We start from the raw sequence: 20,136 nt of genomic DNA on the forward strand, positions 1-20,136 counted from the left end.
ATGTCAGGTTCCCCCCTGCTCCCTCAAGGCTGTTGGTTACAGGGAGTTCAGGATAAACGGCTGATAGTTATGTGGAACTGTCATCCAAGCAGCTGGCATCTAATATAATACATGTAGGAGATGGTTGTTCCTGTCCTAGAACATTAAATATTAGAGCCAGGTCAAAAAAAGGAGCACTAAGGAAATAGTGTCTTCCCTCAAATCGTGCCAAAGTTAAACTGAGAAAAGCATTCACACTGTGCACTTTGCTGCCTCAGGGAACAGAAGAGTCTCCAAACCGATCTGTTCTGCAGCTCATTTTCATACTGTTGCAAGGCTGGATCAGGGCAGTGAGCATTCCCAGCTCTGCTGTAGGTGCTGCCCACCGCTGCTGCAGAGGGGTCAGCTGTAGGTGAGCACAGACATTGTTTGACATGATTGCATGTGCCGGAGTTGGGGCCTGAACACCCGCCCACAGGTGAGTGTGTCAGGACAAACTGTTCTAGGTAGAAGCGAGTCCTGTCAGCATCCTCTGGGGAATTGCTCTGCAAAGCGAAACCAAACCAACCTCTTTTTTTAACTAGGTAATTATGTACAGTGGTAATTATATAATGCAATTAGATGCTGTTATATATAGTGTACTGTATAAGACATCAGAAGTATAATGATAGCCACTTTAACACAGGAGAGGGAGAAGTTGACTATTACTCAAACCTACTTATTTTACACAATGCTGTCACTGTCTGGTAGTAGCTTTTTATTGTTACTATTTCAGTTCTCTGACATGACTCTTCTGGCCCAGACAATGCCCCAGACTTGGTCATCCTGAGACCCCAGGTTCAGTCCTCACCGTGTCAAGTTGTGTGTAGTTTGGTGCTCTTGGGAACCGCAGCAAACAGCGGCCCTGGAGGGGGAAGTCTAAGCACTTGCTGCAGGCAGGAGTCAGGCCGCTTGCTGGGATCACCACCAGCATCCTGCAGTAGGCTGACTTACGCTCAGATACCCTGTAAATTATATCTGATATATTATTATCCTGCTCAGATGCTTTAGCACCAGGAGTTGGAACAGACCTGCATGTTGCTGGAGTGCAGAGCTTATGGAGCTGGGTGAATGTAGTGGTCCAGGCTCTGGTGCTCCAGTGGTGTGCTGCCAGAGGCCAGCTGGCTTCTGTAAGGCCCCTCTGCCTGGGCTGCAGTCACCCAGCCGGGGTTTCCGCTGGTATGAGAAGAGACTCAGACCTCTCTAGTAGCAGAAATTACCAGGTTTGGGGGAAGTTCAGGCTGCTGAGGGCATAAGGAAAAAGTCAGACGACACTGTATCTTAAGGAAAAGTGGAGATCTACTAAGAAGCCAAACCACTATAAGGTTTTTTTTTATCTTGTCAGCTGAGTAGGAGTCTGAGACCCACCACCTGTGTGTGTTACCATCAAAGCAGATGCCAGGCATGAATACAGGCTGTGGGCTGGATCTGCAGATGAAAGGCTGCTCCCAGCACCTGGGAAGCACATACAAGGTTGCTTTGAGGCCCTCCATGGCGAAAAGCCGTGCAAGGTGCCCCCTGTTTGGAACACGTGCCAGCCACGAAGGGTGATCTGCATCCTTGCTGTCCTCTGGCAGGAACCTCGAGCGTGGCCAGAGCCTGGAGTGCGACGTTTGATGAAATCATAGGCCAGCATATTGAAGAATTTTGTCAAAAATACATGATGATGGATGCTCCCGGAGTGCTAGCAAAATACCCAGACATCTTCGCTGTGGTGATAATCATCATCCTAACAGGTAAAACCTTGCAGGGGTTTGTGAGTCTTGGACCTCCTTCTTCTGTAATTTTATTGTATGCTTTTGGAACAGGCAGAAAGTCCTGATTTATTTTGGACAACATATTAAAGACTCTTTCTGTGATACAAGTGTTGTATTGACCTATATAGCTTCTGTAGAGTTAGTATGGGGCATAACCTGTTTGCAAGGTTTTTAATTAGAGGGGAGCATTCTCAATATTTTGGACCCACTTTTAAAACCTTCAGTCAAATTTTATATAAGGAAGAAAAGAAAAGATGACTTGTTATCCTCAATCATTTATGGAAGTTTAATCCTTCCCTCCATAAATCCGATTACACAAGAATTTCATTCTGTTGCTATGTCAACCTTATTCCTGTTTTGACAGTCTGCCAAATCTTGAGTCAGGAAAGTGAGAAAAAAAATTATGGGACTCAGTAACAACCTCACGTACTACTGTTTTGAGTTTTAAAAAAATATATTTGGGCATCAGTTCGCAGCAGTGAACGCAAGACTCCAGAGAAATAAATGTGTCATAAACAGTCAGGTCATCTTTTTTTCTAAAAATGTGCCAAGGCTTTGATCAGGATTTGGAAGAGTCTTGAAAATTTGGAAAATTAAAATCCTTCTGAACTTTTACCTCTACTTCAGCTGAATCTTGCAAAGCATTGCCAAATTTAGGCAAATTTTAAAAGTGCTTCTTGTGTACCCCTCTGTGGTTTCCAGAACGCAGAAGCTGCAGTGTCACCCCAACAAGGTCATCCTGACACTTCCCACTCTGATCAGGACAGCTGTTTCACTGTGTGAGCTGTGCTCCTGGGAACAGGCCTCATAAGCAAGGGATGCTTTGGCATCTGGGTTTGCATTTGGATCTAGGACTGTATCGAGGACTGCTGAAGTCAATAGCAGCCCTGTTTTCAGAACTACATCTAAATGGGAGAGAAGATTTTCCTCTTTGTTCATTTGTATATGAATTGCTGTAGTTTCAAAATAGAATCTGGTCTTTCGCCTCAGCTACAATTTACAAAATTTAGGACTTCTTATTTTAGCACTAGTGAGGCATAATATTATAAGATTACCAATGGTTTTATTCCCCTGCATGGAGGAAATTCGCTAGATTTTAATAAAAAAGGTGCAAACCATTCTTTTCTACAAAAAGCTGCTGAATGAGAGCATCACAAGTTTATTTCCGCTCGCACCGTCTTGAGCTTCAGATTTCTACAAGGTACCTGTACCTTACAAGTTCCCCTGGGCAGGTACGCAGTTTTATCAAACACTTATCTGATGTGGCTGTCTCAGCTTAGTTCCTATTTTAAAGGAAGGAAAGTTGAGTGCACAGGGAGATCCTCTCTCCTTGAGGTGCCTTGGAGTAGCAATAAGGACACCCTGTTGTGCTCCTCTTCTCCCTCAGGCCTGTGTGAAGTTTTTTACCTTCTCCCTCAGCCACCTTCTCAGATTTGTGTTACAGATTTGGGTTCTTGAAAATCAGGCACCTGAAGAGTAAACGCAAGTTACCAGAGCTTGTTGTTCTGAGAAGCTGAGCTATGCCCCAGCGAGATCTGATTGCTAAAGCCTATAAACGTGTTTTTCTTCAGATGGATGCTCTTAAGACCGCAGGCTGAAATCCTGCTCTTGCTGAACTCACTGGCAAAGCTCCCACTGATTTAAATGTGAACAGGATTCCCAACATGCCACCTTCTTCTGTGTCTTCAGCACCAGAAGTAGCTGTCTTCCTGGATTCGGTCCTGCTCATATTTTTCCCTGCTTTTAAGGAAAGCTGAATGTTGTTCATGACTTCTGCACGTGGCCAAGACCTCTAAGACAATGTTCCTTCATGACAAACCACCTGTGGTGCTTTCTCAGTCTCTGAGTTTGAGGCTGTGTCTAGGTGGCACAGCATAGTGCCATAAGGTGACCAGAGCTGGCGTTGAAAGTGCTGGAAGCAGCTTAGCTGTGTTAGCAAAGCACTTTTCCAGGGGCACATGCCAAATGGGCACGCTGGGTGGGAAGGTGTGTCACATCCTGCAGGAGTAATGTCTGGGCTGGAGTCCTCATCCTCCTTCTGAGTTAATCCTGACTTACCTGAGCTACTTGGCTTTGTGGAGAAACGAGATGTGATAGTTCGGCAAAGCACAGCATGAACAGAGCTGGGCTACCTTTGCAAGCCCTCAGCGCCTGCTGCTGGTGGTGAAATACCTGACTGCCCATCTGCCATTTTTTCCCCAGGGCTTTTAATTTTTGGCGTGAAGGAATCTGCCCTGGTGAACAAAGTGTTCACCTGCATCAACATCCTTGTTCTCGGCTTTGTCATGGTCTCCGGCTTTGTGAAAGGTTCTATTAAAAACTGGCAGCTGACTGAACAGGACATTTACAACACCAACTACAGCATTTATGGAAACAAGTATGTTGGATCTTTTCTTCTCAGCTCTGAAATTGATGCATTTTCAATGGCGAGTTCATAGGGGGGTTTGTGGAGTTTAGAAAACCAGGGAATGGGATGGCTCCCTCCTTTGCCAAACACCTTGGAGAGAAAGCTGATTTCGGTGGGTCTTCGCTGAAAGCAGGCTGTGCTGATGGGCTGAAACTGCTAGGAGGTAGGCTGTGTCGATGTGGGCCTTGCTGCAGAACTAACCATTTCCAGCCTCATGACCAATACAGCATCCAAATTTGAGAGAAAAGAGCTTTTTAGACAACCTCCTACTCAAGGCTACACCAGGACAGCTCTGGTGCCTGCATGAAACCGTGACCAAGTATAGCTCTGTAGTTTCTTTGGACACTTGGACAATATCCTTGAGGCACTGTTATACCTTTTGGAGACCTTGTCTCAAACGCTTCAGTAAAATGAAGGCAAGTTGCAGATTATTTTAATGTATTGCAGTGAGCATATCATGAATCCATTTTTAATGACGTTTTGCTACTTGGCCAAAATTCTGTCTTCCTATACAAGATCAATATTAAGGACCTTTACAAGGGTTGCCAGTGATACAAGGCTGTTCATTTTTGCTTGAGACTGCAACACAGAATAAGGGCCTTTAAATATCTCCACATACATCAGCTCAGTCCTGGCTTGCTATCTAAACTCTTTATGCTGGTCTGCAAGGAAGTACAGTTTGGCAAAAACTGGTGAGATTTTATAAATGTTATTGGGTCAAGTCTGGCTTGTGTACAAGCCACGTATTAAGCCTCTGCAGAATTCAGCCTGCTGCAAACAAATTGCTTCTGTAGGAGAGGTCCCCCCTCCTTCCCTGCTGCTATTCCCATGCAAGGAGCAATTAGTGCAATAGCTTCAAAGTGTAACTGTAGCTCTTTGACCCGTGGCACTTACTATTTTTGTAAAATCTGTTCTGGGGTTTACTTCACTTTATCATTATTTCCAGAGTAATCCACCTATGGGTTGTGCTATTTCTTCAGATAACAGGCCAGTTTTCGTCCAAATCTCAGCAGAGCTTCTGTGAGAGAGTTCAGATGCTTATACCTGATAAGACTTGCAAATTTGGGATTTACTTTAATTTAATTGCCTTAATTCGTCTTTACACAGGCTTTTCCCTGAAGAAGTGACCTGAGTCACTTGAACTGACGGGTGTGTTATACGTGATTCAACACAGGCACATGGATCTGGGGCCTTGATCCAGAGTGCCCTGCGATCAGTACATGTCTGTTGACTTGAATGAACTTCAGCTGAGGCTTAGCAAAGCATTTGGTGCATCAGGGGTGCAGGCTCCTCTCCTCCCTCAGGGTCGCAAGCACAGTTTGGGTATGAACTTGGCACAGGGAATTCTGAAGTTGAGAATGGAGCATTGGGTGGATTTTAGACAGTCATGGCACCCTGCACTGCTCTCTGTCTGCTCACCTACACTTTATCTGAGTCGATCTTAGGTGAAAAGTGAATCGTCTACAGTTTTCTCAGTCTTCAGTTTTCAGAATTACATACTGTGCTTTTTCAAAAGCTTATGTTTAAATGAATATGTGTATCTACACACATGCAGTAATATTAGGAGAGGAATTTTAATAGTCATGCTATTTTCTCCCGGTCTTAGCCAACACATTTTTATCTGCCCCCAAAAACAGGTGGTGGGAACAAACCATGAAACATTTTTATTCCATGCATTCCCCAGGCTGTTGCAGGCCAGTCCAAAGCTCAGCGGTGGGTAGGGCTTAGCGTTTTGCCTGGTATTTGTATGCTAGCACATGAAAGGGTGAGTGTGTTCCTTCGAACTCCAGCTTTGGATTTTGTTATGGGCTATATGAATAGTTTTGTTACTCTTACCTAGCCAGGATGACTTCTAACCCAGTGCCATGCCTTTTAGTCAAACACAGGAAGAAAAGTTCTATGGTGTTGGAGGATTTATGCCCTATGGATGGAAAGGAGTCCTCTCAGGAGCAGCCACGTGTTTTTATGCTTTCGTGGGATTTGACTGTATTGCTACTACAGGTAAGAGGGAAGATGTCTTCATTCTGGTTATGAACATGGTTGCTGGCCGGTTGGCTTTCAGTAATGTTGCACAGCACAGATAATGAGTAATTCAGGGCACTGCATTCATCACCCTTCTGAACCTCAGCCCAGAATATACTTGTAGCTCAGCTGCTCCTAATACTCAAAGCGCGGAGTATATCCAAGTCCCTGGGTGCTTCAGTGTTGAATTCTAGCTGCTGTGGCAGGCAGCTAGACGATATAATCCAAAAAACAAGCTTTCTCCCTTCTTTGCCTGCAGGGCCCAGTCCCGTGGTTGGTCACTGATGACACTAAGCAGGACAGATGCCACAGAAAACACAGCAAGCTTTACCCGTTAGGCAAACCAGGAAGGCCCAGGTTCAGACGCTTTGTATCACTAGTGAAGTTTGAACCTCTTAACTCCAGATGATGCTTTAATCAGCAGGTTATTCTGGAGTAGGGTTCTTCAGTGCCTTCAGCTGAAGATGCTCCACTGGCTTTATTTAAAGAATAAATACTCCACTGGTATTTAAAGAGCCAGAGAGAGAGCCTCTGGGGAGTCATCTGCAGCCTAAAACTGTGCCTCAGAATAAGGGGGAGTTTTTATCTCCAAAGGTTCAGAGATCTCCTCCTAAGAGAGAAACCATCAGCATTGTCGTGTTTCTCCTGGCTAAGAAGAATCCCAGTTCCCTGGATAAAGGAAGGATTATCCTTAATTTCACATTTGGCAAGAACTGAGTTGCTTCAAAGCTGGAGCAGAGAGAGGAAGAGATCATCACAAAGACAAATAAAGCAGTACTGCCTCTTATTGCAAGGAGTTTGAGAAGTTCTGGCTCCATTACTCCAGCCAGCCTCTCCTTGGAGGAGAAACACATTCATCTGCCTTTGACTTATAGGTATATGGATCTCTGCTTACCAGTTCATCCTCCTGAAATGCAAAACCTCAGGAGCTCTTGCTTTCAGACAAGAGCAGCTCCGGAGGACAGGGAAGGCTCAAAGCTGTTTTCTAATTAATCAGTGCCTGAATTTTGAGGAGTTCTTTGTTTCACACATTTGTCCCAACTTGGTTGTTGAAAATTTTCCATAGAAACTAGAGGAAGTCCCTTTTTTAAAGGGGCATTTTCAAAGATCCTTATGATTTCCAGGTGCTGTGCAAAGACTGCACTTCCCTGGAACTGGGTGCCTATGGTGCTGTGTTCACTGTCTAGTAGTTTTGGTGGAGATGCTAACTGAAATACTCACCCAAGAATTTGCCCTACAACTGCACAATAATTTCTTGTCCCATGGCTTGTGATCATTGAAGTGTTCTGCACCATCATTGGGATAGCAGAAGTAATTGGAGGTAAAAATAACCCTTTTTGGGGAAAGGACAGCTTTTAATGTGGATTGCTTCTGTGCCTGAGTTTACAAGGCCTCCAGAAATGTTTATGTCAGAAGGAGTGACAGGAGCAGCAGAAGTGGGAGAAGCAGGCTGGGGCAGGCCATTGGCAGCATGCAGCTCCACACACGGTCAAACAGTGCCTTGCTGCCCATGGAGCCTTTAAAATCCCCATCCAGCATGCCCTAGGTTGGGATAAAGTTCTTGCTCATCATTTAGCTGATATTTAAATTTCTTTCTTCTAGGCGAGGAGGTAAAAAACCCTCAGAAGGCCATTCCTATTGGCATTGTGGCATCTCTGCTCATCTGCTTCGTGGCTTATTTTGGTGTGTCAGCTGCCCTGACGCTCATGATGCCTTATTGCCAGCTGGATACCAATAGCCCTTTACCCAATGCCTTTAAATACGTGGGTTGGGATGGAGCCAATTACGCAGTGGCTGTCGGTTCCTTGTGTGCGCTTTCTACGAGGTGAGACACTGTTCTACCTTTGTGCATCTCTCAAGGCAAACGTATCTCCAACTCCTTTAAAAAATGGTGTATGTCAGGGCTTTGCCTTCACTATGTTCCCCTAGGTCAAGAGAGCTGAGGACAGGGATGAAATTCAGAGCTATTGACTTCAAAAGGCCCAGTATTTCACCCTGTGATAGATTTGTGAGATGCACATGACCAGTATCACTTCAGAAACTCAGCAGCAGACCCAGCAGGTGCATCTCTGGAATATAAGTAGATTCAGTGACTAAGTCATGGAGGCAACTACACAGTGCAAATGTGGTTTGCCCACAAGACATCCTGGCTGGTTGGGTGGAGAGCAGATTAGTGTCAGGTAGTGCAGGCTGCATCTTCTGGAGCATATGAAGCTTACCATACCCCGGGCTGTCTGTCTGCAGGTTGCCTGTAAGACAACCGTCTGGATGGGAGGCAGGGCAGGCTGGAGGCAAACTATGTCATATTCTTCTGCACTCCAGGGACCTGTTGTTTCAGGTCAACTTAGACATAGTCGGTCAGGTGAGGAACTCATAGAGGCTCATAGGAGTTACGGCTCTTTTGCTGCCTGAAAGTCAGGCTGTTTTATGGCCCCATAGCGAAGTTTAGGTATGCAAAATCTCAGAGCTGCACCTCAGTTACTGGCTATAAGCAAGATGAGTGTGCGGTAGGAGCCCTTGAAGGAGAAACTGAAGTGAATAAAAGCCACCTGTTCTCTGTACTGCCATAAACTTGCTTTTGTTTGTGTGCCTGTGCTCAGCAGGAGGTGATGTAAGTAGATTATTTCCCCTTCTGTGTCCTTAGTCTCCTTGGCTCCATGTTTCCGATGCCTCGAATAATTTATGCTATGGCTGAAGATGGACTTCTCTTTAAATTTTTGGCTAAAGTCAATGAGAAGAGAAAAACTCCAATAATTGCAACACTGACATCAGGGGCGGTTGCAGGTAAGATCCAAAGACTTACACAAATGCGTGGAAAGGAGACATAAGGTCATCCTAGGGGCAGATAAGTCTGCCTAACTCTAGCCCACTTGTTAATCGGATGTATTGCACAGCACGACTTCCCGGAGGGTGACCTGGGTTTCCAGGGCATGCCCTGGAGGAGCTAGGTGAGCGTGAATAGCTCGCTGTGTGCCTGTCCCTCTTTCTCAGGGCTCATTGCTGACATCCTGTCTCATGCCAAGAATTGCCTTCATCCTCTCCCTGGGTGCTCTGCCAGCCTTAAAAATAATTAACCCCCTGTAAGGTGGCAGCCAGTGGTGCCTCAGCATCCTTGTGGCTGTTGGCCTGGCTTGGCTGAAGACACCTTACTGCCTGTGGGTAGCAGCTCAGCAGAAGACACCAGAGCAGCCAGAGACAGACAGATGGCCCCTGTGGCACAGGCGTTTGTTAATCAGTTAGCCACAGCTGGCAGCCATCCTGTCCTCTCCTCCCCATTCTCAGCCCATAGGAATATGGGAATTAAACCTCCCAGACTGCAAGGTCAAATGGCTTACCCTCTTCTCGCAGCCATCCCCTTCCTCGCAATGCCTAGCAAAGAGCAGAGCCTTGCTGCTTCCTCTTTACCCTCTGCTGCAAAAGCAGGATGAGCTGTCGGTGTGAGAAAATGACATGTTTGGTGGGGAGTTGGTGCTGAACTGCTGCTGTGGGCTCTGAGCTCCTGTGAAACAGCTCAGCTCCTGCCTCAGGACCCATGGAGCCTCCTCATAGATGGTCCTCTGGCACTTCCCTTTTCAGATGGCCGCAGGTGCAGGCTGGGGAAAAAAAGAGACAGATAAAGTTAAAAAAAAACATGCTTTGCAGTTCCTTCGGGTCTTCCTCAGAGTGATCTGTAGTGCCTAGGACCAAAGCTCGCGCAAAGCTGCAGGGATAGCACTTGCCAGCTGAGTGTAAAGGTTGGGTTGGTTGTTGGGCTCCAGGTGGTGTGTTAAGGGCGGGTTGGCCCAGGCTCAGCTCTGAGATCCCTGTGCTCTCATATGACCAGTGGCATCGCCTGAATGTCTGACTGACATCTGCCCTCTGCTTACTTGCTTCTCCTTTCAAAGACCTTTATACAACGGTCTGTACAACCAGGGGTTGCCTGGTGAGGACCTGTAAGCAGGATAATCCCTAAGGGATGGCAGTCTATACCTTTTTCTAGAAATCCTCATGAAGAGGTGTGCTAACTCAAGAAGCCTTCCTTGATGCTTGGTACCATTGCACACACAAGCCTAGTTTCGCACCAGCTGAGCTGAGACACCAGAGTGAGATGCTGCCCATCCTCTGTTCCCTCTAGCTACTTCCATGAGATAATTTTGGCCTTAGGGGTGCTGTGGCTGCACCAGGGGACTCCAGAAATGAGGCTGTGGCTTAAACACCTGCTCAGTGCTGGTAGTTGGGTGAACATACCCATATGAGACAAATAGGCTGACATTTCATGTAGTAAATGGTTCCTCTGGTTCCAGCTAGTGAGGCTGTGCTGGGACACCCAGTGAGGCTCAGGGTGTTCATGCACCAAGTCCTGCCTCTCCCCATCTCATGACAGCGTAAGCTCCCCAGCCAAGTCCAGTCACACATGTGCTGCAATGTCATTAATATTCCTGAGATGTGCATGTTATGCTGTGTTACTGATTTTTCTTCCCTCTCACCTTCCTCTCCTCCTACAGCTGTTATGGCCTTTTTCTTCGACTTGAAAGATCTTGTGGACCTCATGTCCATCGGGACCCTCCTGGCTTACTCCTTGGTGGCAGCCTGTGTGTTGGTACTGAGGTATGGATGTAGAAACAGCCTCTCTTGTACCACACAGACAGAAATCCACACAGTGATCAGATGCCCTCATAGTTTTCATAGACACAGTAAAACCATGAACATCTCCAGCTATAAGCATGTGAAGAGCTTGTTTCTTTAAGCTCATGCGGGATTGTGCTAGTTGGATCTGCAAGGGGGTCCTCTGAACTTGGTTAACCCTTGGCCCATGCCACTCCTGCTGTGGTGAACTGTGAATGCCCTGGGAGATATGCCAATGCACAGGGATGAGAGATGGGTGGTCCTGGATACCTGTGTCATCATCACTCTCGTTGCCTCTGGGGTTACACTTTCAGGTCATCTTAGTTTTGAATGGGGATTCAGGATAGTCTAGCAGCAGCAAAAAAGCTGAGCATGTGTTTGGAGGATCAGTGCCTTAGTGCATATCTTTTTAGAAGCACTGAGCTCCCGTTGCTTCCCTAACCTAGGCTGAAAATTGAGTATTTTCATTGTTTGGCACCTCATGGGCAACAGCACTCTACCCACAAGGACTGTATTTTGAAGATAGTGTCACTGAAAAATACCTGTGTGTTCAACGGCTAATATTCGAAGCCTGGTGGAGGATTTTTGCCTGCTCACAGCAAATGCATTGAACCTAAGAACTGTCTTGCAGTAGGTGAAGGGCCAACACTGTACTGTAATGCCGTTGCTTTCTGCCTGTGCTGTCTACCGTGCCCCTTGAAAATCCTTGGCAATCTTCCTTGCCCTTCTTACTTTTCTTCTGATTTCCCAGTCCCCTCTTCTCCATGCAGCTGTAAGTGGCTTCTTAATTTATTTTTGCAAGCTGCTGTACCCATTTTATGGCATTTTCCCCATTGTAGATTTGCAGAGCTGATAGCCTATCTTGTAGCAGCCTGGTCAGTGATTTGGCTGCCCTGTTGGTTGCCTAATGAAGTAGCAGCTGAATTGTTTCCAAAGCTGTAAGGTCCTGCCACTAATAGCCTGCTGTGCCTGGAGCCAAGGATTTCACTGCATTTCTCAATTCGCAGTGTTTCACAAATACCCTCATCGCAAACACATCCCCACAGGAGCAATTTTAAGCTGTCTTTCAAAATGGTCAGGCATGTGGCTGAGTGTCACGGGCAAAACCTGTGAAAAAGAGCTGAGGCTGGAAGAGTGTTTCTTCTTTATGGATCACATGGCTGTGCATCAGGGCCCTGTCCACATACACAACAAAAAATCACCATTTTTTGTTCACCTCTTCCTTCCCTGTGTGGGCGCAGACAAGCCAGCAGAAGAGACTGGGATGGAGGAGGATGGTGCACCAGGAATATCGCTGCAGGGTGCGATCAGCAGCTGCTGGGGTGCAATATCTGCTGATCTGTTAAGTCAGCGACCTCTGTGCCAAAATGCAAGAGCTGAACTGCCACAGTTGACTCAACAGCCCAATTATCTCTGTCTGTCTGCTGCTTCCTTCTCTAGTCCCCACTGCCATCACCAGATCATGTTTTGGTGATGCAGATGACAGGGTTTATGAAAGAGAGCACTATCCAGTTTAAAACACTGACGTTACAACCAAGCTGTAGGTGATAACAGCTGACCATATTTGCTAACATTATGATAACGTTATTCCTCGGATTCTGCCCTGAAACAGAAGGGTGTAGACGTTATGTGTGCCTGTTCTGGTGCTGGTGATCTGGGGCGCAGCTGTGGTTATCTGTGTGGCTTTTAAACCAACGCTATCCTGCACCAGACCAATATGCTCTTTGTTTCATTTCCCTTTTCCTAGGTATCAGCCAGAGCAGCCTAATTTGGCATACCAGATGGCTAGGACAACAGAGGAGACAGATAACAACGAGTCTGTGAGCACCAGTGAGTCGCAGGCTGGATTTCTGCCAGAGGAAGAGGAGAAATGTTCCCTCAAAGCCATACTGTGTCCCCCAAATTCAGACCCTTCCAAATTCTCTGGCTCAGTGGTGAACGTCTCAACCTTCATCATTGGTAAGCACTGGTAATCACTGGTAACCACACTGAGCCAGCTGGTAGGTACTTGAACATGGTGGGAAAGCTCACCTCCTGGCTGTAATTTTGATGTGCTCCTGTAATGGCCAAAATAACTGAAGGTCTGCAGATTAAATTTATGATTTGAAAAGAAATCCAGAGATCAGGGTGGGGGTGTATAGGGGAAGGGCATATTTCCTACAGTTAGCTTTTTCATGTGTTGCTGTTCTGTTTGCCAAGCTTTCAGATTCTGCTTTGCCTGCTTGGGGTTTTGCGGTTTTGGTTTGGTTTTTTTTTTTTTTTCCTGTTCCTAAAAAAAAAATCAATAAACTTTTGGTGTCTGTTCACAGGTTTCCTTATTGTGGTTAGCTGTATCCTGACTGCCCTTGAGCCAAGCATTCTGATACAGTCTGTATGGATCATTGCTACAATCCTTGTTCTTATTGTCAGCTTCATTATATGGAAACAGCCTGAAAGCAAAACCAAGCTCTCCTTTAAGGTGAGTGTCCTGGGAGGTGTAGCTAGAAAAGAGCTGTTTGGAGGGTGGTTGGAGGAGGAAGTGCATGTTGGCTTATATCTGAAAGGGGGAGTTGGCCAAATGGACATGCAGAGAATATAGAAATGTTGTGAACTTTTCCATGCAGAGCTGCCAACAGAGCTGATATTTTGAGCTCTACAGCTAGCATGGATGTAACCTCTCATAGTCTGTGCTTAGTGCATAAACAGATGTCCTACCAGAGCTGAGCTCAGCCTCCAAATGTGGTTTCCTCTTGGGGTCTAACTTCAAATGTTAGTGTAGGTACTTTGCTGCAGAATGCATGGCAGAAGCAACGTTGTGGCAATGCTGCTGCCCAGCAGTGCCCTGTGGGCAGAAGCGTATTTGGCACAGAGAGAAGGACTGAAGGGGTTAGCTGAGAAGTTGGAAGAGGGAATCAGGAGGGGAAGTCACATGTGGTCAGGACATAGACAACAGCAGAGGACTTAGAAGGAAATGTAAATGGAGCTGGAGCCCAGGAGAAGCTGGGAGAGCAGAACCTGGTCTGGACATGTGGCCAGAACGGAAGGTCACACAGTGCTTTTGAAAGCAGATGGTTATAAGATACGGAAGAGGCAGAGACCAGGGGAAAATGGGATGCTTTTGAAGGGATGCATCAAATTGTGGATACAGGAGAGAGGACCCAAGAAGCAAGCTTGTGTAGGAGGATCAAAGGCGTACTCACTAAAAGGCTCTAAGAAAGTGCACTTTCGTGTCCTACTTAGTCCCTACGGAGACTAAGGGATGACTATTCTCTCTTTAACAGCCTTAATTATGAGGAACTCTATCGTTTTCCTGCCCTGTCCAAGCACACCGTCCTTTCTATATTAAACAAACACTGGGATGGTTTTTTTTCCCCCGTCTAATTCTGCAAGTTATGTTTTATCGTATTGATTTCACACTATTCCCTCAATTTATTCAAATAGTTTTGGATTCTAATCCCATCCTCCATTGACTGCTCTTCAATTACAGTTTTTCGGTAGATTCTGTGATTTTAAAAATGTTACCAAGATACCAAAGTTGCCCAAGGTAGTGTTTGCAGCTCATCTTGGGGTATGGTCCCATCAGCGAAAAGAGAAATGGCCAGGAGCAGAAAACTTAGGAACTGTTGTCTCGACTGAATTTTCTGAACTTGTTTCTGAGGAGGTCTCTACGCCTTACACTCAGGATATTTTACCTCTGGTTTTTTCCCCTCAGCCACTACCCTGTCTGATTAAGAAAAAAAAAAAATTTAGACCTGTCACTGCTAAATCTGTAGTGGTTGTTTCTTATCTCTTTTTTGTCCTTTAGACGCTTACAACCTGTCTACTGATTTTTCCAAAGTCTCTCTGGGAATCCAGGGCTGACTGGTTTGTTCCCTGGTTGGTTTTCTGTACTTATTTTTAATAGGTAATTTGTCTCACTTCTCCAGTCTTTAGAGACCTTACCGGTCTACCAAGAGCTCTCATAGATGCATATTAATAGTTCAGAGATCACTTCTGCAATCTCTGGGTACGTAACTTTCCCCCTAGGGAAATCTCATTTGTCCCTACTGACTTGAAAAAGCCTAATTTAGAAAAATATTCTTCCATTTTCTGATTTGTGTGGCAATCCCCTTTCTCTAATGATGTGAACAGCTGCTTTGGGTGAACAGTGTTTTGGGGTTTTTTTTGGTGAAGCTTAAATCAGGAAAGGCCTACAACATTTCAGCCTGTTTCTTTTTGTAAATCCCCTTTTTCCTTAGGAGTGAAGTTCACTTTCCTCTTGGTTTCACCATATTCACAAACCTTTCTATTGTTATAAATTGTCCTTTATGGGGCCAGTTCTGTTTAATATCTTAATCAAGAATCTGGATGAGGGGACTGAGTTTGCCCTCAGAAAGTTTGCAGACGACACCAAGTTGGGTGGGAGTGTTGATCTGATTGAGGGTACGAAGGCTCTACAGAGGGACCTGGACAGGCTGGATCAATGGGTCGAGGCCAATTGTATGAGGTTTAACAAGGCCAAGAGCCGGGTCCTGCACTTTGGTCACAACCCTGTGCAAACACTACAGGCCTGGGGAAGAGTGGCTGGAAAGCTACACAGCAGAGAAGTACCTGGGGGTGCTGGTTGACAGCCGCCTGAACATGAGCCAGCAGTGTGCTCAGGTGGCCAAGAAGGCCAACAGCATCCTGGCTTGTATCAGGAATGATGTGGCCAGCAGGATTAGGGAAGTGATCGTGCCCCTGTACTCGGCACTGGTGAGGCCACACCTTGAATACTGTGTTCAGTTTTGGGCTCCTCAGTGCAAGAAAGACATTTGAGGTGCTGGAGTGTGTCCAGAGAAGGGCAATGAAGCTGGTGGGGGTCTGGAGAACAAGTCTTCTGAGGAGAGGTTGAGGGAACTGGGGTTGTTTAGCCTGGAGAAGAGGAGGTTGAGGGGAGACATCATCATTCTCTACACCTACCTGAAAGGAGGTTGTAGTGAGGTGGGTGTTGGTCTCTTCTTCCAAGTTACTAGCAATAGAATCAGAGGAAACGGCTTCAAACTGCATCAGGGGAGGTTTAGATTGGATATTAGGAAAAATGTTTTCACTGAAAGAATGATCAGGCATCGGAAGAGGCTGCCCAGAGAGGTGGGAGAGTCACCATCCCTGGAGGTATTTGAAAGATGTGTAGACACGGTACTTCAGGGTATGGTTTAAGAAGCATGGTAGCGTTGGTTTAATGGTTGTACTTGATGATCCTAGAGGTCTTTTCCAACCTTAATGATTCTGTGATTCTGTTTTGTCTTTACATGCCTGTGCTATTTCTTTATATTCTGATTTTTGCATTTGGACTTTACTGTCTCATTCTTCATTGTATCTCGTATCATTAAGGCATTCTTGGTACAGCTGCACTTGTCACTTACTGTATTTCCTGTTCTTCTGCTGTGGTATAATTTGCTCTATTGCTTAATTCCTTTGGTGCCTGCTGGATTAAGTTCTTCAGGTCCCTCCTCTGACATTCTCCTCGTCTTCAGTTAGGTGCCTGTCATGATGCAGTCCTTGGTTTTCCTCTTTTCTTCTTCCCGCCACAACTATTTAGTATTGCTGCTAAACATTGCCTCTTGCCTCCTTCCAGACCACAAAACAAGGACAACCATTCTTGTAACAGGTGAACAGCATTGTTCACATCTCTCTGCCATGGTGGATTGATGTCCTTCATTTTGGTCTAACCTTGCCTTTTCTCGGACCTGACAGCTGAAGAGTTGGTAACAGCCATCACTTCCCATTTATAAGGGATGCAGTGTTCCTGCCTGCCCGTTGATCTGCCCCGTGGATGTAATGTATCCCTCTTTCCTTTTCAGGTACCTCTTTTGCCCCTTCTTCCTGTTTTGAGTATTTTTGTGAATGTTTACCTCATGATGCAGCTAGACCTAGGCACGTGGATACGGTTTGCGGTCTGGATGCTCATAGGTGAGTTTGAGAGAGTAAAAAATTCTGTGTTCAAAGTTACTAGATTTTGTTTACTATAAATTTATTGTAGCATTCCAGGGAGGGATCCAGCACTTTCATCATCCTTGGGCAACCTTGATGCCTTAACTGAAGTAATTTAGGGGAGTGTATCTCGAACCTTGTTTTAAGTTCAAGGGTCCTGAAGCCTTTGTGAGGAGAAAACAACCCATGAACAATCTTATGGGTCTTGTTGCCAAGAAGAAACTATACAGCATGTCTTGTTGGCTGGTCTTGAACTGCAGTCCAGGTGGTGGAGCTTGTGCTTCTGGAGCTGAAGGAGCTGAGCTCCATCCCAAGATGCTCCCAACAGCCATGTGGAGAAGGCTGAATTGCCTGAATCACCCAGGGAATTCATTACAATGAAAATTATTAAGATTAGCATCAGTTGCAGATGTACTTTGCTGGGATGGATGCTGTAGGCACACAAATGGAGAGAGAAAGCTCTCTGCAGAATGGACTGCAATGAACTCACTGGAAAGCATGAGAGGTTTATTCTGTAGTCAGCCCCCTTTGGGGCCTGGATAGATTGTCTTTTAAAGACTGATGGCGGTGTTAATGGCCTTTTTTCTAAGAGGGGTAGAAGGTAGCCATCAGGATGGCTGGGCTTACCCCTGGTGTAACCTGTGTTGTTCGGTGTGAGCAGTGTTTTCTGTTCCCTTACAGAGCTAATGGTTCCCTCTCCCCTTGGATTTGCAGGCTTTATCATCTACTTTACCTATGGAATATGGCACAGTGTGGAAGCCACCTATGCAGCCTCAGCAGATGCAGAGAGAAACACAGATGCTGGTTCGGACAGCTGTAAATGACTGCATGTTTGGCTTACAGGCAACTGGGGAATAGCTGCCATGAAGGAAGCTTTGTGGTGGGAATCCTGAGCCAAGTTGCATCTGGTTAATCAGTAATGCAGGAATAAGGAAGCGTAATGTGAGACTCCCCAGCCCTGTTGCTGCAGCTTGCAGTTTGCTTAGTAGCACAGATAAAAGGGATCATAAGAAAAAAAGCCACACTTCTGGTATACTCCCGGTGACACTGTCTGCTAATATGGCGCTACGCGCTTCCCTTCCTCCCTCTCCTGTTGGGTTTTTTTTTTTCTGGGTGTGTAGAAAGAAAACTGCTTCCGTGTACCAGTTAACCTTAAATGCTGCTATGAAACCAGGCCTCACAAAGGTCGATCTTTCAGTTGCTCTGGGAATTACCTCCTCACAGATACTCTACCTGATTATACCTGGAACAGATTTTGCAGTGCTACTGTCAGGCTTAGACCAGATCCATCCTTCATGCGATGTGACCCGTACCCCATGTGTACACAAAAAAAAAGGCTCTTGCCAAACACCAGTTTTCAACTGGTTAAGAAAGAACCTGCAAGACTTGCATTTTTCAGAGTATCAGATCTCATAGTTTTTGTCATATTTAATTTTTTTTTAACTACAAAGTCATATGCTTTAAAGTGCGCTGCTGCTGTGAAATGTTGGGAAGGTTTGTGTCACTGCTTGTCAGGTGAATGGTCATTTGCCAGCGCACAGGTAACACCAGCAGATGTTTCTGCTGACTATATGCTCAGCAGAGGGATTTCCAGGTTTAGCCATAAAACTGGTGCACACACTTAAATGGCTTGAAAAGGACAGATGTCTCCAAAGAGCTGTCCTACCTCTTTGCCTCAGAAATCACCAGCGGTGTGGCTGCAGTGGTGGGATGGCTAGCAGAAGTGAGCCCAGGTTTGACAACATGTGGGGCCCTATTTTCCTCTCCCTGCATCCGTTTTGTGTGCTGGCTGTGTGGCATTAGCAAAGGATTTGGCCATGAGACTTTGGTTTGGCATCAGTGGGTGGAGCACATTTCTGCCCCGGGAAGGGGAAGCACAGGAATATCTTCAGGGGCTTGAATTACATCCGTGAACAGTGCCTGGTGTCTGCGCCCTGCCCAAGGGAGGGCCATGGGGGTGTGCAGGAGCTCCTCGGTCCCAGTGGTCCCAGTAGAGTATGCAGCCCAGAAAACACTGCTAAGCTTTAGGGTCTGGCTTGCTGTGAGAAGCGTTCCCTTTGTGGCTGGAGATCGTCTCCAGAGCCTGGCTGTTGTAAAAGGTGGGAAATTTGGAGTTAAGACCAGGGTCTGTGGTTGGCGATGTGTCGTGTCCCAACCTGCAGGGAGGAGGGAGAGCGACCAAGGTTCTAATGATCCCCGCAGACTAAATTAAGGTGAAAGAATACCAAACGATCAATTAAACATTTTATTTCAACAGAAAAGTAACTTGAGCTTGAAAAGGCAACTTGAACTTGAAAACATGGAAAAGCTTTGATGGTTGGGGTTCTTATCAAGAATATCTTTCCATTCAAACACCCCAATAAAGTTCCAAGTGGGGCTGGGTATAAGGCTGTACTACATTGATAATAGTCATCTCTGGGTACCCAAATACCCCGTAGGTCTCTATCCCATACTTTACAGTGTTCCGGGCCATGGGAGGTGGGAATACTGCACCTGATCGCAGTTTTCCCCATGTTTCAGGTTCCATCACATCTATTGTCCAAATTTTGAAAACCCCGGGAAGGGTATCACCAGCAAGTACACATATCCTGTATATAGGTTCAAAGTTCAGGGAAGTACTATTTCTCAGTAGGGTCTTTTGCACCCGTGGTACAATTTAAGGTTGTGGTACAGTTCGTTAATTGGTAGGAGTCTGGGGAGGGGATTTTGACATTCTCCTTATCAACAGGGCGATCATGATCAGTATCTCCATACAACATATGTTTGATAGACCAAGCCCACTCATATATAGTTAATTTTACCATATTCTTATCCTGAGCGGTCGGGGATTTGCATGCACCATGTAGGAGACCATTTGACCATATAGGGATGGTCAAAAGGTTCTGTCTCCGGGGGTGGAGGCCAAAAGGGTCCAACAGGGATTCTCACAGTGAGTTTGGCTCCACCATTTACTTGACGCATTATGTATGTTCATCAAATCTTCAGGACAAGGAGATATTGGTGATACAAATGGGGCCTCCAGTATGGGAGTTACGGACTCACTTATGTTCCATATATTACATATTGTTCCAAAGGTCAGTCCAATTTGCCAGGGAAATCTGATAAAATGCATCCTGATTCACCCTCCAGCCCCCATCAAAATAAAAAACGTCATTACATTGACTCTCAAACGGAGCTCTCACTCTGCCCCAGGTGCAATTGACAGTACAATTCTTAACAATTGTGTTTAACTTACTTTCCAATAGCTGGGAAAAAATAAGATAAATAATAGTAAAGACGATACCTTCTCCTGAAGATTTAGGAATTTGAACACAAACTCCTTGGTTACTATGATGCGTATGAACCCTTGAATCAGTTCTCAAGCTAAGCTGGGGGATTCACCTCCTCTTCCCTCCC

General features: G+C 45.8%; 1 protein-coding gene across 10 annotated transcripts in view; it reads left to right on the forward strand.

Annotated features, from left to right (window-relative positions):
- The window catches only part of SLC7A1 (solute carrier family 7 member 1), a 42,852-nt gene extending 23,713 nt beyond the window's left edge, over window positions 1–19,139 (forward strand). For all 10 annotated transcript variants that reach the window (XM_064441073.1, XM_064441081.1, XM_064441074.1 and 7 more), the window contains 10 exons: window positions 1,596–1,754; window positions 3,978–4,152; window positions 6,059–6,183; window positions 7,807–8,029; window positions 8,849–8,988; window positions 10,689–10,791; window positions 12,557–12,768; window positions 13,119–13,267; window positions 16,611–16,719; window positions 17,455–19,139. In XM_064441073.1, the coding sequence (XP_064297143.1) occupies window positions 1,596–1,754; window positions 3,978–4,152; window positions 6,059–6,183; window positions 7,807–8,029; window positions 8,849–8,988; window positions 10,689–10,791; window positions 12,557–12,768; window positions 13,119–13,267; window positions 16,611–16,719; window positions 17,455–17,564 (1,505 nt within the window). In that variant the 3' untranslated portion in view covers window positions 17,565–19,139. The remainder of the gene's footprint in view (window positions 1–1,595; window positions 1,755–3,977; window positions 4,153–6,058; window positions 6,184–7,806; window positions 8,030–8,848; window positions 8,989–10,688; window positions 10,792–12,556; window positions 12,769–13,118; window positions 13,268–16,610; window positions 16,720–17,454) is intronic.
- Window positions 19,140–20,136: the final 997 nt, after the last annotated feature.

The sequence above is a fragment of the Phalacrocorax carbo genome, chromosome 1 (genome assembly GCF_963921805.1).
Source record: "Phalacrocorax carbo chromosome 1, bPhaCar2.1, whole genome shotgun sequence".
Taxonomy (NCBI): Eukaryota; Metazoa; Chordata; class Aves; order Suliformes; family Phalacrocoracidae; genus Phalacrocorax; species Phalacrocorax carbo.